At 44.0% G+C, this 17,817-nt stretch overlaps 1 protein-coding gene across 1 annotated transcript in view; it reads left to right on the top strand.

Annotated features, from left to right (window-relative positions):
• LOC125713219 (chemokine-like protein TAFA-2) overlaps positions 1-9,410 on the top strand; it is an 81,982-nt gene extending 72,572 nt beyond the window's left edge. The window contains exon 5 of the mRNA XM_048984190.1: positions 8,383-9,410. Within this exon, the coding sequence (XP_048840147.1) occupies positions 8,383-8,394 (12 nt within the window). The 3' untranslated portion in view covers positions 8,395-9,410. The remainder of the gene's footprint in view (positions 1-8,382) is intronic.
• The last annotated feature ends 8,407 nt before the right edge of the window (positions 9,411-17,817 follow it).

The following is a 17,817-nucleotide window of genomic DNA, read 5'->3' as shown; positions in this document are numbered from 1 at the left end:
ACTTTTGCCAGGGTGTTTTCAGGAGTAACAAATTGTGGGCTGCAGAGGAACATAGTATGTTTTAGGTACCCCCCCCCCCCACCACAGAGGCAGAGAATTCGAGCTCCATCTCAGCTGACCTTAGATGTGATATTGGTGGAGGAAGACTGGCCTCCCTTCTGGATTACCCTGTCAAGGAACATGGAGAAGGAACAAAGATGACCAGCCTCCCTTCTGGATTACCCTGTCAAGGAACATGGAGAAGGAACATGGAACATGGAGACGGAACAAAGAAGACCTGCCCCCCTTCTAGATGACCCTGTGAAGGAACATGGAGAAGGAAGATGGAACATGGAGAAGGAACAAGGAACCTCCCCCCTAGATTGCCCTGTGAAGGAACATGTAGAAGGAACATGGAACATTGAGAAAGAACAAAGATCTGCCTCCCTTCTGGACTATTCTGTGAAGGAACATGGAGAAGGAACAAAGATGAACAGCCTCCCTTCTAGATGACCCTGTGAAGGAACATGGAGAAGGAAGATGGAACATGGAGAAGGAACAAGGAACCTCCCCCCTAGATTGCCCTATGAAGGAATATGTAGAAGGAACATGGAACATTGAGAAAGAACAAAGATCTGCCTCCCTTCTGGACTATTCTGTGAAGGAACATGGAGACACTCACACTGGAGATGAAGCTTTCCTCAAGCCCCATTACTGCACTCTGGCCATAGCATCAGTCAAACCCTGTGCTTCATCTCCTTGGTGGATCCTGCCTGGTGTGTCAAGCTTTGCCGGGGGGCTGTTCATGTATGTGTGACAGTGCGGGCCTCTTGCCTCGTGTGTGTGTGTGTTGGGGGGGGGGGGGGGTTGATGGGATCTGCTGGATGATGCGATACAAATTAGTGCAAAGCTAAATGAAAGGGCCACCTCTGCTGGGTCAAACTATGACTGTCCGTGGCTTCAGGGTCCTAAAGACCCCCAGAGACCAGCAGCGTCCCTGCAGTTCCAAGATGAGGGATCGCCGAGGTCTTCGCAACAACACGGCTGCCACAGAGACCGTGATTCCTGCTGTGCTCGACAAAGCAGCTTCTGTTGTTTCTCTCCGTACCTAAGGGTCTCCACAGCTGTTTGCTTTCACTCCCTGGGCAAAGGGGGGGGGGGGAGGGTGTTTATCTGCCAATCCGACCCATGTGCACTTTCATCCGGGCTCGGCCCTCCCCTAGCCGGCGCTTCAAAGCCGACCGCAGACCTTTTTCTGTGAGTCGCTGTGCATCTTGAGGTCGCTTTGGCTTCTGAAGTTATGGCCATTTTGGGTCGGGGGGGGGGGGGGTGACGAGCAGGAATATGCGGCCCGCCCATCTGTCTATATCCGGGTCCTGACAGAAACCCAAGAAGAAGCTGCTTACTGGGAGAGGAGCAAAACAGGACGGTCCCATATAAACAAACCAGTGATAACAAGGGAGACAGAATTGTATGACCTGACAGTACCTCCCAGAATGGCCACTGTAACTAAAACATGCAAGCCTGAGACATTTGACTGATATAATTTGTTATTGCGTAATATTTTTATAGTTGGGGAGTAACTGATGTATTTAAGTCCGTTTCATTTTGTCTCAGACAGGGGGACCTGGTGGTGAAGTGTGCTTAGGGTGCCTTGGACTGGGACTGTTCATATTTATATACTTATATTGACTTAAAGATTCTGAACAGCATAAATTAGCTGGCTAAGGTGACGCATCATAATATGCCTCAACGTTTTTCAGGAGAATTAACTTTATTGCTATAATTGAAAACAACATATTCAGTTTAATCATGTGAGATGGTTACTCTTAACCATAACCCTGCACTGAAAGGGGGAAATGCTGTCTGTCTGCTTAGCTACTTATTTAGAGTTAAAAAAATAACACAAGGATTTATAGTACATGGAATGGTGAATATTGTATTACTGACCCATATTTATGCCGGTAAATTAGCAGCTTACAGCAACGACTCTCTACAAAGAGTCTTTTAATGTGGAAGGTTGAGCTGTTAATATTGTAAATGCTGATGGAAGGTTTCTAGGCGGTCACAGGCACTAATGACAGCTTCATTGTTGCGGACCCCCTGCTCCATTCTAACAGGATATAAAGTCTTTTGCAACGGGAGGCGGATTCTTGAAGATAAATGTGCCATTAAAGGAGGCTTTTCCACGTCGCGCCTTTGATGCCTCTGAGCAGATGTCTAATGTGAAATGTCGGTTCCGGCCGTGAGAGAAAGCGGGTCCGGACGAGCTCGGCGCCGGTGTGGTGCAGGATGTGCGCTCGGTGTCGTCTTTAAAATGCAAAGCGCTCGTCTCTTTTCGCCTTTGAACTAAAGTGCATTTACCAAGCAAATGCTCATTGTTTTCGCGTTTCTTTATTTTAAATACCCTAATGGGCCATTTAGGAATATATTGAAATACCCTGAAATAGTGCATTTGTATTCCGACGTTTGTTTTTTCTTTATTTCTAAGTCAATGTGCTCAGCTTGGAAAAGACAATTTCGCGGTATGCGAAAGACCTGGACGTAATTTAAAAACTGCATATTACATATAATAGCTAATTTATTAGTGTGCAGATAGGGGGAGAGAGCAGCTAAAAGTTAGAGGCAATTCTTGACTAGAGGTTATTGGTGAGAATTATTTCACAGAACATCGCATCCCTCATTTTTAACGTGTTCACGCAGTTGGTTTTCATGAGAGAATCAGCACTGCATATTTTGTCATTTTCACCAATTATATGAAGAAGAAAAAAAGCTAATGCTAGTTTTTATGTTTTAGAAACCTGCTGTCTGGTTAATTGTAAAACTGGGTCATATTTAGAATGGAGGAATTTGTTTGGCTATATGTAAATAAATCATCCAAGTCATAATAGCATGGTTTTTTATAAAGGCTGCCGTGGGAATGTAGTTATTTAGTTAATTTTCCCACCCGGTCAATGTGGATTCGCACAACTGTAGCGAAATGTTAACGCGCCTGTGCTTAGTTCGCTTATTTCATGTTGCGCGTCAGTGAATGTAATACCACACCCACATCTACATACCCAGTTTGTGCTACTGTTCGCTTCTATAACCCATCGTTATTTATTAAATCGTTATTTATTATAGTTCCATTTAATAAATTCTGCCTTAAAGTCACCCCCTTTGGAGCCAGATTCTCTGCCCGGAACCATGTCCATATTGACAGCCTCTGCCAGCGTTAAACTCCCGAGTCTGTGTAGCGGTGCTACCCTCCCCTACAATGGTAGCGTTAGTTCGAATGAGAGTGTGTTTGCGGTAAGTTGTCACAGCATTTTGGGCTATCCTGATACATTTTAATAGGGCACCCAGTGTGTTATTTCATTGACACTCTTTGTTGGGCCACCTGTGGATATATATGAAATACACTAAATTATTTCTAATTTGATAGTGATTATTTCAAACACGTCATTGCCTTGTGTATTATTGCCATTTTGATCTGTTGCCTTTTTCATTAACACAAAGCCTTCAACCGAAACAGGTTTAAGCATATTTATTTCATTAATGAAAGAGTTGTATAAATATGAGATTTTTTTTCAATGATCTCCAGTGTGTTACTTCTTCAATTCAATGAATTCTTATAGTTTTATTGTTTCTATATATTGGTGATGTAGGATAGCCAAAAGACAGCTTGATAGTGATGTAGGACAGCCAAAGGACAGCTTGATAGTGATGTAGAACAGCCAAAAGACAGCTTGATAGTGATGTAGGATAGCCAAAAGACAGCTTGATAGTGATGTAGGACAGCCAAAGGACAGCTTGATAGTGATGTAGGACAGCCAAAAGACAGCTTGATAGTGATGTAGGACAGCCAAAAGACAGCTTGATAGTGATGTAGGATAGCCAAAAGACAGCTTGACAGTGATGTAGGATAGCCAAAGGACAGCTTGATAGTGATGTAGGATAGCCAAAAGACAGCTTGATAGTGATGTAGGACAGCCAAAAGACAGCTTCATAGTGATGTAGGATAGCCAAAAGACAGCTTGACAGTGATGTAGGATAGCCAAAAGACAGCTTGATAGTGATGTAGGACAGCCAAAAGACAGCTTGACAGTGATGTAGGATAGCCAAAAGACAGCTTGATAGTGATGTAGGACAGCCAAAAGACAGCTTGATAGTGATGTAGGATAGCCAAAAGACAGCTTGACAGTGATGTAGGATAGCCAAAAGACAGCTTGATAGTGATGTAGGACAGCCAAAAGACAGCTTGATAGTGATGTAGGACAGCCAAAAGACAGCTTGATAGTGATGTAGGATAGCCAAAAGACAGCTTGACAGTGATGTAGGATAGCCAAAGGACAGCTTGATAGTGATGTAGGATAGCCAAAAGACAGCTTGATAGTGATGTAGGACAGCCAAAAGACAGCTTGATAGTGATGTAGGATAGCCAAAAGACAGCTTGATAGTGATGTAGGACAGCCAAAAGACAGCTTGATAGTGATGTAGGATAGCCAAAAGACAGCTTGATAGTGATGTAGGTTAGCCAAAAGACAGTTTGACAGTGAGCTTAAACATGCTAACCCTTTATAAACTGATATTGTTTATTCATGAATAAAATGTTGGATATTAAATTGTTAGTTACAACGTGTGAGGGGCACTTATGTGTAGTTATTGATAATTAAATCAATATGAATTAGCAATGAATATACAGTACAATGCATATTAAACTGTGCAATAATCACTTTCTTCTGGCATGGTTATCACCATTCAACAAGGCTGCATTTTCCAGTAATTCTGGAAAAACTCAGAAAACAAAATGAAAATTACGGTTCCCTCAGCTACATAAAAAAAATATTGTAATTAAACATAAGTAACAATAGGATTTATGAAATATTTGCCCTTATAAATCACTTTAAGTATAAGGCAGTACAGTCGCAATGAGAAATATGAAGTCTGTGTTATGCGCACTGCTCCTGAACACTTAGCCACTTAATTTGAACTTTTAAGTTGCTCATCGCCAGACAGAATGGCTGTCGAAAGTGCTGGAATTTAACCAGCCTAAGCCACGGATCAAGGTTAGGAGGAACCTTACAAAAAAAGCATTTTCACAAAACGCCCAGGACTGCAGTTGAAGGGGATTGCTTATATTCCCTGCAATTTTCTTAGTCGTTATTAAAGGATTACCGAAGGAGGTTTATGAGAATTGTTACTGGGTCAGCCTAATGTCCCCGAGCGACTGCGACTTACTTTAATATGTCAGCTTGACAGTACATTTCCCCGCTTTTTCCGAAAAGGAGGCGACGTCGCAGATATCTGGGCCGGTAAGACGGAATAATCACAATGGAGTGAAATGCATACGGTAATCCACAACGCAAAACGAGAGTACGGCAGTTTAAACCGAAAAGAAATCAACCTGAAGTTAAACACGGCAGAAACAGAAGCCGCTCAGGTCAATGTGGACGAACTGCAGAACGCGCATGCAATGCAATGTAATCCTGTTGGTATACAATATACAACTATTTAATTAAGAAAAGTGTAAGTAGAATTGCGAAGCATAAGGGCACAAGTAAGTTCTCTCCATTCAATCCCCGTCGCCCCATTAATGCGGGGTCATAAATTGACATTGACAGTGTGGCCGGTGTAGGGCGAACGTGATGAATCGAGGGTGTAACGAAATCTATTCCTCGCGCCGTTCACCGTCGTCGGAAGGCGAGAACAAACTCAGCCGAGGCTGCTCCTTCAATTTCTCATCTTCCGATGGAGCCGGGACTCGATCAATGGCAAATAATATCATATGGATGAGAGGACACCATCTGCTTCCCCCCGCCGTCTCCCATTCCGGGGGTCCCGGCGACAAATTGGTACCGGCAAATTCTCACAAATGAGGTACAAAGGGAAAGAGGGGCCGATGGGGGTTCGCGTGTGTGTTTTTTATGCGTGCCTGAGATTCACCTGTGAGAGTAGCTGGAGAACACGTGTCCGAAGCTGCGAGATCAATCCCGGGACTCGGTCACGTCTGCCCGTCTCATATGCCGCGAAGTAAAGCATCAGCGCTTATCGGGTTGTGCTGCTTATTGACTAAAACAGTATCATAAATAAAAAAAAAAAACACGCATTTACTCTCAGTGTAGCGGCTCGCATTAAGTATGTATTACTGCTGTGTAATGTATATTGCATATTTCAATGTGATGTACTTCTCACCAATGCAATATGCACGGAGACTCAATGGGGCTGACAGGACTTAAGATGTTGGTCCTGTTGGTAGTTGTAAGAAGATCCATCAGCCGCATGTGTGTATGTGTGTATGTGTGGAGGGGTCCTGGCCTTGATGTAGCAAACATGCTTCAGATGAAACCCCATTCCGTCTTCTACGGCCCTTAAAAATTGGCCAGGCGCCCTCCACCGGAGGCAGAAGACCAGGGCAACCAACCCGGAATGTGGCAGGAATACACACCGCTCGGATCCGACTTGAAGGTCCATCCATCGGTAAGATGGCCATCACCTCGGCAAGATTCCCGGTGATGGAGGAGACATGGAGCACGGCTGTCAGGGTTAGCTTGGATAACGCTGTCAGTCATGATAAATCGCAAGGCGTATTGATGGAGATCGCACTGCCGCATGATGAGTTACACCAAGTGCCCGACCTCTTAGTCAGGCGGTACAATACCAAGATCGAGTCAAACAGCTTTGTTGATTTCTGTAAATACCCGATAACGCGTGGAGAAGGCGATTTCTGATGGGAGTCATAGTGTTTTACAGCTTTAGTGCGCTGGTATCGGTGTTTTAAATTTTCATCTTAGTATAAAATATGAATCCTTGTGAATCCTGCATGCACTTTCTTTCGCTGCTGTTTTGTGAAGCATCCATGAAGAATTCATAATAATCAAACAAGCTTTCAAAATGCCGACACTTTAAGAACTTCTGCCCCGCGGTAAAATAGTGACGAGAGACTGCAGCGTTTCATTCATTATTTATTATTTAACCTTTTTTGTTTTACTAATATCCAAATACCAAAACAACAAACAATTGAATATTAATTTTTTGTTACTGATTAAGTTCTTTTTACCTGAACCAATTTATGATAACAATATGATTTATCTCCCCAAAAACGACAAACACTAGAGAAATAGTTTCCATCGAAAATGTTTACAATATGGTACCAAACTTTTAATTTAATACGGTATCTGTATTTTTGTGGTAGCATATTTCTTTTTTAATCTTTCACTCTTGTGATCGGTACTTCATAAATAGTTAAAATAAAACAATGCACTTCAGCATACTCTGATTTTCCAGTTAAAATGTGAACCCTGTGTTTTGTTTGCGTTAGCTTTGCACATTCTGCTGTGACTGGCAGTCTGCATCAGCTGACCTCATCCTGACTGTCCTTTTGTGGCCTTGGGAGGGAACCTTTGTTGGCTGGGGGGCTGAGGAAACGGATCCCGCGCGCGCATTCCGGTCACCGAGGCGGCCCTTGATGAGCGCCGGCGCGCTGAATTCTAAGCAGACATTTGATGAATGGTGAACTTTATCGAGGACGTCCCCGATAATGGAACCGGCTCGCATCTGAGCACGCTCCCCGTGGCTGTGTGGGAATCACCGAAGGCGTGGCCTTGCATGCAGATCACAGCCAATGGCTGCTCAGCGTTGGTGGATGTCTGCTGGTCCCAATTTCGCTCGGCAGCCTGACCCGGGGGGTCCGGTCTGTTTTATTGTTTACGATGTGGGCTCGCTGATGTCAGGACATTACGTTTGCCAGGTCAGGTGACTGCACCGAAGCGCAATTTTAGGGTCCTGCGATATCACTCCGTGCGGTTATATTACACCACGCAGATGGCCCATCTCAAGGATCTTCACCAGCTCGCTTGCAATATCATTACCCACCCCAGCTGCGGTCCATCTAGCAAAGTAATCTTTTTTTTTTTTTTATCGCTGTAACCGTGTGCTGTAATATTGAAGGTCAGTTCTCCTTTATTATAGAACTGACGTAGACATCTAATCCCTCTCTCCTATTCAAACTCTTCTCTGTGGACCCAGGCTCTTGGCCTTTACTCTTCCCTTCGATATTTCTTGGTTTGTTTTAATTCCCTTGTGCGACAGTAGACTCACGTTTGGAAAACACCCGACATCTCAGGACTTAAGGTGTAAATCACATCCATGTAAAAGCATTAAAACAGACGTTTTAAATAAAATGAGCTATATACGTCTGGTGTTTTGATTTATACTGTGTATTAGTCTGTGTTAAATGAAAACATACAATGAGTACATTTTCTCCCTGGGTGACTTATATGATTACGCTGGAGCTGTGTGAGTTTCACTGTCCGTCCGCTGATTCTACTTCCTGTGTCACGGTGTGCACTTCCTGTCTACTAACTCCATGATGGCACCTCCCAGAAAATGACTGTCATAACCGATGTCTCTGTTTTCTTCCAGGTCACTCGATAGTTGCTCCCTTCGAGACTCCAACGGCCAAGAAAGGACGTCCTTTTTTAAAAAAATAAAAAGAAAAACACACGTACCCACCAATCTATAAATAGCTATACAGAATATACTAACAGTCCCAAGACTAAACCACCCCCTGTCATGGCTGACTGGGGTGCTTAAATGCCAGCCCCTATTTTGTGGAATATCTGCAGATGGACGAGAGACTCGCTGGCCTAAGTATCGCAACGACATGACTTTTCAGACGTCAACCTTTATCCCATAAACATGTGACCATGAAATCCACCAATGAACTGCCACACCTTCCCTCTGCCATGCTGATGAAATTCCTTCACCCTCTTTCCATGGATCCGGCTCTGGATGAAAGTGACTCTCTACTGGGTTGGGATCCTTTGAAGCGGAGCAAGCTGGTCAAAGACGAGGCTGATTATCTTAAAAGCCAGCCCAGATCAGTGGCCTCCATGCCAGAAGAATTCCACCCAAGGACACTCACACTACTTTTTTGATTAACTGAAACATTTTTTGTCTTTCAAAACAAAATTTAAAATATGAGACTCTTTCCCTTTTTGAAGAATCATATGGGCCTTCTCATTGGCTAAAAATTATTTTATAAAGGGCCTCCTTAATGCCAGAATGATAGAATAATCCAAGTAGATGTTATAATAAATGTTTAAACGTATAGGACTGTAATATGTGATTCACAAAATTAATCAGTCAGCTAAGTCAAGCTCCACCAGTTTTAATATCTGTGTTTTTAAAGCCTGGTAAATACTATTGAGTACATGTGTCAGTATTAGCTCAAATAAAACAATTTCAAATGACAGCAAATCCTTTCTTTTTAATTAGTGAGCTTTTAATCTGATATATTTGGGGGGAGGGGAGTTTGTGTGGCGTTACAGAGTACAGCTCTATAATATCGGTCCTGGAGATTAACTTAGCCTGTTTGTATAGTTCCTGCTGAAGTACTGATTTCTCATGTATGCGATATGTTACATGCTACTGGAATCAATATTTCCTGGCTGACTGGGTTAGGCCTTGGAAAAGTAGCCTCATCGCCATCAGGCCATTGTTCAAGGCCCTAACACCCCCCCCCCCCCCCCCCCCCCCCCTGAAAAATTCTCCAGCATGCTGGATAGATGGCTGACCCTGTGCTCAGACCCCAAGCTTCACTCTCTCCTCTCTATGTGTGTGTGTCTTTAAAAAGGAGAGAATGATGGGATATGTGACCATTAAGAAATGTTCTAAAAAAGCTTCATTCATATATATATATATCCATCGAATTCCCATAATGCTTCTGTGGTGCAGGATTGCCTGGAGCCTCTGCCAGTCTATCATTGCGTCGTCACTCATGTGGACACACACAATAGGCAAATTAGCAATGTGCTTCTCCAACCACATTTTCAAAATGGTGTCAAATGAACAAGTCTTTCAGTCGACTGTGAACAGGGGTGGAAGTCATTAATGCAGTTTAATAAAGTTTAATTATGTACATTTTAACACCAGCCTGTGTGTCACTGTGCACTGGTGTGTACCCTCTGATGATAGGATGGTCCTCTACTTTGTTCCCAGGGCTTCCTGGGAAAGGCTGCAGTTTAACGCCCAGACCAGCACCTGCGTGTCTATGGAAGATGGATGGAAGAAATGATGGTTAATTACATATTTTAATTTAATGATTCAGATCTAAAATAATTTGATGCATTGCTCCTTGATATCAAAGAGGAAATACAGACATACATGTGGAGGTACCCAATGAAGCGTCACCTGGATGGGGGGCATGCATCTCTCTAGGACCATGATTTAGCAAATCTGTTATAATGCATAGAATATATGTCATCCTCATCTTCTTTGTTTTACTGTACATTGTTGTTTTTATTTGGGGGGGGGGGATCTTTCTGTGCCAGATTCACCTTCACAGAATTTGCATTCAGTATTGGGGCTCGTCAATGTGGCTGCCTGGAGAAACAATAAAATAAAGCGAGATAAAAATGAAAAAAGTGAGGCAGAAGATATTAGCATGACATCTTCTGCAAGTGCTTTGACAGGGCTAATTTATAATTAGGCTCACCTGATGATTGGGGAATAATTACTTAAAATGAGATCATAGGCTCCCTTCTCCACTGAGTTTGGAGCTAAGAGAGTAACAATGGGTTTCATAGAGGCACACAGACACTCACAGAGGTGCACAGGTATTTACAGAGGCACACATATGCTCAAAGAGGTGCCCAGACACTCACAGAGGTGCACAGGTATTCACAGAGGCACACATATGCTCAAAGAGGTGCCCAGACACTCACAGAGGTGCACAGGTATTCACAGAGGCACACATATACTCAAAGAGGTGCCCAGACACTCACAGAGGTGCACATGTATTCACAGAGGCACACATATGCTCACAGAGGTGCCCCAGACACTCACAGAGGCACACAGGTATTCACAGAGGCACACATATGCTCATAGAGGCACACAGACACTCACAGAGGCACACAGGTATTCACAGAGGCACACATATGCTCACAGAGGTGCACAGGTATTCACAGAGGCACACATATGCTCAAAGAGGTGCCCAGACACTCATAGAGGTGCACAGGTATTCACAGAGGCACACATATGCTCACAGAGGTGCCTAGACACTCACAGAGGTGCACAGGTATTCACAGAGGCACAGATATGCTCAAAGAGGTGCCCAGACACTCACAGAGGTGCACAGGTATTCACAGAGGCACACATATGCTCAAAGAGGTGCCCCAGACACTCACAGAGGCACACAGGTATTCACAGAGGCACACATATGCTCAAAGAGGTGCCCCAGACACTCAGAGAGGCACACAGGTATTCACAGAGGCACACATATGCTCAAAGAGGTGCCCAGACACTCACAGAGGTGCACAGGTATTCACAGAGGCACACATATGCTCAAAGAGGTGCCCAGACACTCACAGAGGCACACAGGTATTCACAGAGGCACACATATGCTCACAGAGGTGCACAGGTATTCACAGAGGCACACATATGCTCAAAGAGGTGCCCAGACACTCATAGAGGTGCACAGGTATTCACAGAGGCACACATATGCTCACAGAGGTGCCTAGACACTCACAGAGGTGCACAGGTATTCACAGAGGCACAGATATGCTCAAAGAGGTGCCTAGACACTCACAGAGGTGCACAGGTATTCACAGAGGCACAGATATGCTCAAAGAGGTGCCCAGACACTCACAGAGGTGCACAGGTATTCACAGAGGCACACATATGCTCACAGAGGTGCCCCAGACACTCACAGAGGCACACAGGTATTCACAGAGGCACACATATGCTCAAAGAGGTGCCCAGACACTCACAGAGGTGCACAGGTATTCACAGAGGCACACATATGCTCAAAGAGGTGCCCCAGACACTCAGAGAGGCACACAGGTATTCACAGAGGCACACATATGCTTAAAGAGGTGCCCAGACACTCACAGAGGTGCACAGGTATTCACAGAGGCACACATATGCTCAAAGAGGTGCCCAGACACTCACAGAGGTGCACAGGTATTCACAGAGGCACACATATGCTCAAAGAGGTGCCCAGACACTCACAGAGGTGCACAGGTATTCACAGAGGCACACATATGCTCACAGAGGCAGCTCACAGAAACACACATGAATGGAAAACTAAACCTGTAAGCACAGCCGGTAACATCAGAGTTTAGAATCTGCCTTTCATATGACTGAGGCAAGGTCAAGTTCAATCAGGAGAACTCTGATGTAACTTTGAGGATTTATTTAACCAGAAAGGCTTCAGCAAGCATCTGTACTGTATAAATATTAAATATGTTTAATTTTATGGGATGGGAACAAGTCATGCCTTGGCGAGTCTGAGTTGAGTCTCAAGTCATTTGCCCTTAAGTCCAAGTCGAGTCCAAGTCTTCAATCATTTTTGCCGTCAAGTCACTAGTCATCAAATTTGTGACTCGAATCCAAGTCAAATTGTCAGTCCTGAAACTTGAGTCCCAACCTATGTCAGTTTTTTTTTTTACCTTTAGTGATTAGAATTTGTTGCAGCAAAAATATGTTCCTGCACATTGTGCAGAGAAAGGTCAAAAAGAGAGTATTCACTTGCGGTTAGTGTTTACGTCCATGTATTTACTGAGAGTGATGCATATTTCTAACAAACTATCTCAGGAGACTTTGCATTCTGCCAACTGAAAATGCAGACAGCAAAGAATTAATATACACTCAAATTATAAAATTAATGTTATTGTATCCAGAGGGGAACTACAGTATAAGCTCAAGTCTTTTTGAGTCATAGCATCCAAGTCTGGTTCAAGTCAAAAGTATCTGCCATTAAGTCCATGTCTTTCTATCAGTTTTACCGAGTCCAACTCATCCGAGTTGAGTGGTCTCAGTCTGAGCTGAGTGATCTCAGTCCGAGTTGAGTGATCTCAGTCTGAGTTGAGTGGTCTCAGTCTGAGTTGAGTGATCTCAGTCCGAGTTGAGTGGTCTCAGTCCAAGCTGAGTGATCTCAGTCCGAGTTGAGTGATTTCAGTCCGAGTTGAGTGATCTCAGTCTGAGTTGAGTGGTCTCAGTCTGAGTTGAGTGATCTCAGTCTGAGTTGAGTGACCTCAGTCCGAGTTGAGTGGTCTCAGTCCGAGTTGAATGATCTCAGTCTGTGTTGAGTCAGTTACTCGAGACCCCACCTCTGAATGTTACCAATATTATTATATAATGCAATGCACCTTGAAAAATACATATGAAAAGAGATAATTTTCTTTGCTTTGGTTTGATTAATTTAATTTACAGTTTTAAAAAATGTAATTCTTCATCTACATGCAAGTTAAGCAAGGTGAACAATTAATTTTCCTCGTGGGAATGAAATTTGCTGCCCATTTTTGCATGTTTGTGTGAATTGTACATAAAAGTAATTTCAAACAATTTTACACCATTTATATCGTTTCATATTTTTGCCGGTGGTATTGGAGGCTTTGAGATGAGATTGGAACTAACATCTTTCATGTCTAACTGTAACGTTTGTCGCAATAAACCAGATCATGCATCCTTAGAGAATGTGGATTTGTTCATCTGTCCATTATAAATAATTGATTGCCCAATTGGCAAAAGACATTGTAATATCAGGAAAAGGATGCAGAAGTCTGTACAGTGGCACTAGCTCTCCCAGAGACGTTGGTTTTGGAATGTAGGAGGAAATGGGGGGAGCATTGCGGTCCGTAGTATCCCCGAGTATTTTAAGCCGAGCCCTGAGTATTTTAGCCCTGATGCCAATCAAGTCACAGGTGAACTTGACTTATAGCCCCTGATCTTTTTAATAGCTAGAAACCCCCCCTTGGGGAGGAGCTGGAAAAACCCACAAGAAAACTGTGAAAAATATTCATCCCTAATTTTCACTTTGAAATTAGTTTCAAAACGAAACAAAATTTGCACGGCACGGTGGCAGAGTAGGGGGCGCCATGCCCTCACACCTTCACCATTGGGGGTTTGTTTCCTGTCCTGCCTCTGTGTGTGGAGTTTCCATGTTCTCCCCGTATCTGCGTGGGCTTCCTTCTGCCATCCAAAAAACATGCTGTTATGGTAATTGGTGTCTATACTGCGAATGGTCCGTCGTGTGTGTGAGCTTGAGTGTTGGCCTGAGTTCACTGATGGACTGAGCGTTCCCTGCTTTGTGCCCTGCGTACTTCCTGGGAAAGGCTCCAGGCCCCCCTTACATGTTTCAGAAGCTAAATAAATAGCTAGTGAGTAGGCTAAGGAGATGGCAGCTAGCTGGTTAGCAGAATATGCTACTTCAGCAGCTGCTAAATAAGGAATGAGTTTATTTAATGACCGTTTGTGGCTAACAGGGGGCCTCGTGCAAACGCATGCCTTGAGTGGTAAACACCTCCACTGCGTCGATGCCATCAGTGACCCAATACTGGGAGATGGACAGAATAAAATGTGAACGTTACTTGGTGATTAATGAAGGGATGAAGATCATGTTGAGCATGATAGCATCCTTATATGTCATTTGGAGCATTTTAAACTTTTATGGAACTCATAAAAATATGTCTTTTTTTCACCAAGTAAGAAAGGCCACAGATACAAAAAAATTAGAAAATTAATGATTCGCGTAAAAAGAAAATAATGTATCAACTTAATGGTTCCAACCTCAAAATGCTCGGCAGCTTTCATCGATATATAAACATTGGTCGCATTATATGCATTAAACCCAGTGCAGTAAGACGCTTTTCTCATTTGGCTAATCTCCCAGTGGAATCCGCTCTACGGTTTCAAGCTTTTAAGAAATCCAGAAAATGCGGGTAGCGCATGTCATTAAAAGATTACCAAAGGCAGGGAGGGTGTGACGTTGGCACAACCAGTCTGGGTGGTGGTGGCAGAACGGGCGGAAATGGGGCCCAGCGTGCGCCAGCCTGGTGTCCCTGTGGTTTAAATGCAGGATACATGGAGACGTCCTTCACTGCACATTCTCAGATCTGCTTTCGTTTCCACATTGAAAATCACATCCTGTAGCTGACAAACAGGAGCATCGTGATGGATGAGATATTAATGTGAGAAATTGTTGGGGAAGTGTGTGGATGCTATACCTGTGACCGGAAGGTCATTGGTTCACATCCCCTGGTCGGCAGCATGAGTTCATCCTTGGACCTCTGAGCAAGGCCTGTAACCCCCAATCGCTCTTGGAACAGGCTGACCCTGCTTTCTCAAAAATAAATACTTGTCTTTGGATAAAAGCATCAGAGAAATATGTAAAATGTAATACTGGAAAGCATTTATAACCCAGAAATCTGGTTCTAATTATTATTTACTCTGAACCTTTTCACACGATTCTATTAAAAAATGCCAACTTTTGAATTCCCCTTTGCCTCACCCTAAATAACCTCCCCTGCGCAGGAAATATTTGTGTCCTGTCAGGGTGGAGTTCAGGCACTGAGCTGGACGCCACGCTGCATCCAGGAAGTCGCGGAGGGGGCCTTTCGCAGCGGCTGCATGGTAGGGGACTCTGTGGCCTTGGGAATAAATGCTAACGTGTAGGAAGATACCGGAGGAGGTGGACGCAGGCAGAAAGGGAAGCGGCCGAGCAAACGTCGTTTCCACGGAGAGGCTCTTAGGTCTGAAGAGCCATTAAACAAAAAAGGAAAATAGACGGGAAAAGATTATGTACAGTAGATCAAGAGGGGCTTCAAATTAATGGCATCTGAAGCACCAAGCAGGGCAGATAAGTGCTGCTGTCACTTCCTGTAGCTGCGGCGGCCACACCCCCCATAAGTCACACGGCAGGGTGCTAAACTGCACACATGCACGCACACACGCAACTCCATACCGCACACTAAGGGCTCTCCATCTGTTTCTGTCTCCGCAGGTGTGTGCCATCCCCACATTTACATCGGGGGTTGCGGATTCACCCCTAAAACCATGCATTTGCATGGAGCTAAGTTTCGGGCCCCCTGTTGGCTAGGAGCAGCTACTACACTAGGGAGGGCAGAGGGCCCAAAGTGACACATTGCATGGGACCCAAGGAACTATGAGTCCACCTCTGATTATAAGGTCCCCACTGAGGGCCTTTAGCCAGCTGGTGATGTACCACAGGTCCCTACCCTGAGTATGGGAGCCCAGGGTTCGAGCCTCGCTCTTGTGCAGGTAGATGACAGATAATTAATTTGCCTTGAGCAACACAACACCAAAAATGGCAAGTGGGGAATCTTAGCTGGGTGTGTTTGCTACTGCAGTAGAGGAGCTGTGTGGGGCTCAGCAAGTTAGGATGCTGTGCCTGTGAGCGGAAGGTTGCTGGTTCAAGTCCCAGCTTCAGAACAGTGGTTTCAGTGTTTGTTCCTTGAGCAAAGCCCTTAACCCCCAGTTGCTCCAGGGACTGTCTGACTCTGTTTTCTCAACTATGCATTGCTATGGATAAAAGTGTCTGCTGAGCTCCAAGCTCATAGCAGCTGTACTTCTTTGGACCCGCCTCCTCTACAATCTGATTGACTATCTTACGGAATCAGTTATTTTTCATTCTGCCCTCAGAAGACTTTTGCGTAAGTAATACTCCAGTGAGCTAAGTGTAAAAGGCTAAGAGGTGCTGCTTCTAAAATCCCACTGTAGTGCCTTGCCCATCTTTAAAACAGACTCCTTACATTTTTATAATGTTGTACCCATACAACAAGAGTTAGAACATATTTGTGTAATCTTATTTGCCTGGGGGGTACAAACTCACAATTGCTAACGTTTGGATGCCAGTATTGGGTTTACTGTGCTGTTTGTACTTGTCGATGTCAGTTGTTCTTTTGCACTGTCCTGTAACTGAAAACTATATGCTCTACGTTGCTAGGCTGTTATGCGTTAGTCTTAGGTTATCTATATGTAGCATCTTGGTCCAAGAGAAACACTGTGTACTGTACTCAACTACTTGACTTGACTTGACTTGACATCATCTCTTTGTCAGAGGGCTCCTGTTTCTTTGTGTGGATACTCTGTGTTTATGTGTGCGTGTGTCTGTGTTGTGTGTGTGTGTGTGTGTGTGTGTGTGGGGGGGGGGGGGGGGGGGGGGTGGGAGTGGTGGCAAGGAGGGCTTGTTTATTTCCTCTCTTCTCTCAAGTCACTTTCAAAGAACACTGTGTTGGCGCAGCTCAGGGGTATCGGGATCAAAAATTAAAATTCTCTCCAAAGAATACATTATTCAAATCTCCAATTAATCCTATTGTGTGCAGGCCAGTTTAGCTACGTGAGCGAACAGCAACGCAGGGACAACGCTGGAGAATCGCGCATGAATATTCAGCGGTTGACATTTACATCACAACCTATCGGCCTGTGGCATGAGCCCATTGTTAATTGCCGAATTCCAGAGTAAAGCTACAATAGGATATTTATAACGCTGTATTTGTAAGGATGTCAAAGGGTTCTTCCAATTAGCATCCAGCTGTTTGCTAAACGTTGTTAAATGTGTTGTGAAATACTATTTGCAAAGTTGTTCAAATATGTTGGTTTTCGAATAACAGATAAAAAGGTTCATGCGAGCTCTGTATCTTTTTATAATGATGTGCAAAATTTTAAACATAAATGACATTTTATTAGATCGTGCATGAATTACTTAAATGTACCTATATCTCAAAATAAAGGGTAGAAATCTGAGGCAATGATCATTATCGTAACATTTTCGTTTCAACGGCACCGCAAGCAGTGGTGTGCGTTTGTGACCATTATGCCAGAAGCTGGTGCTGGGAATCGTGATCTGTGTACTGAGCTCTGAGCAAAACTGAAAGGAGGACAAACAGGGGCTTAGATGGACAGATCAAAGCATGACTTCCTCCAGCACACCTACAGTAACCTACTGAACAGTCAGACGTAACAGTCGCTTGTGCTTCAGATGCCACGTCACTGTGCTTCAGTGCTAAAAATACACGGTATCTATGAAAACATCACAGTTTTGTTTTGTCCGTCACA

The sequence above is a fragment of the Brienomyrus brachyistius genome, chromosome 18 (genome assembly GCF_023856365.1).
Source record: "Brienomyrus brachyistius isolate T26 chromosome 18, BBRACH_0.4, whole genome shotgun sequence".
Taxonomy (NCBI): Eukaryota; Metazoa; Chordata; class Actinopteri; order Osteoglossiformes; family Mormyridae; genus Brienomyrus; species Brienomyrus brachyistius.
The sequence above is the reverse complement of the archived record's forward strand: the minus strand, read 5'-3'. Positions and strand labels throughout refer to the sequence as shown.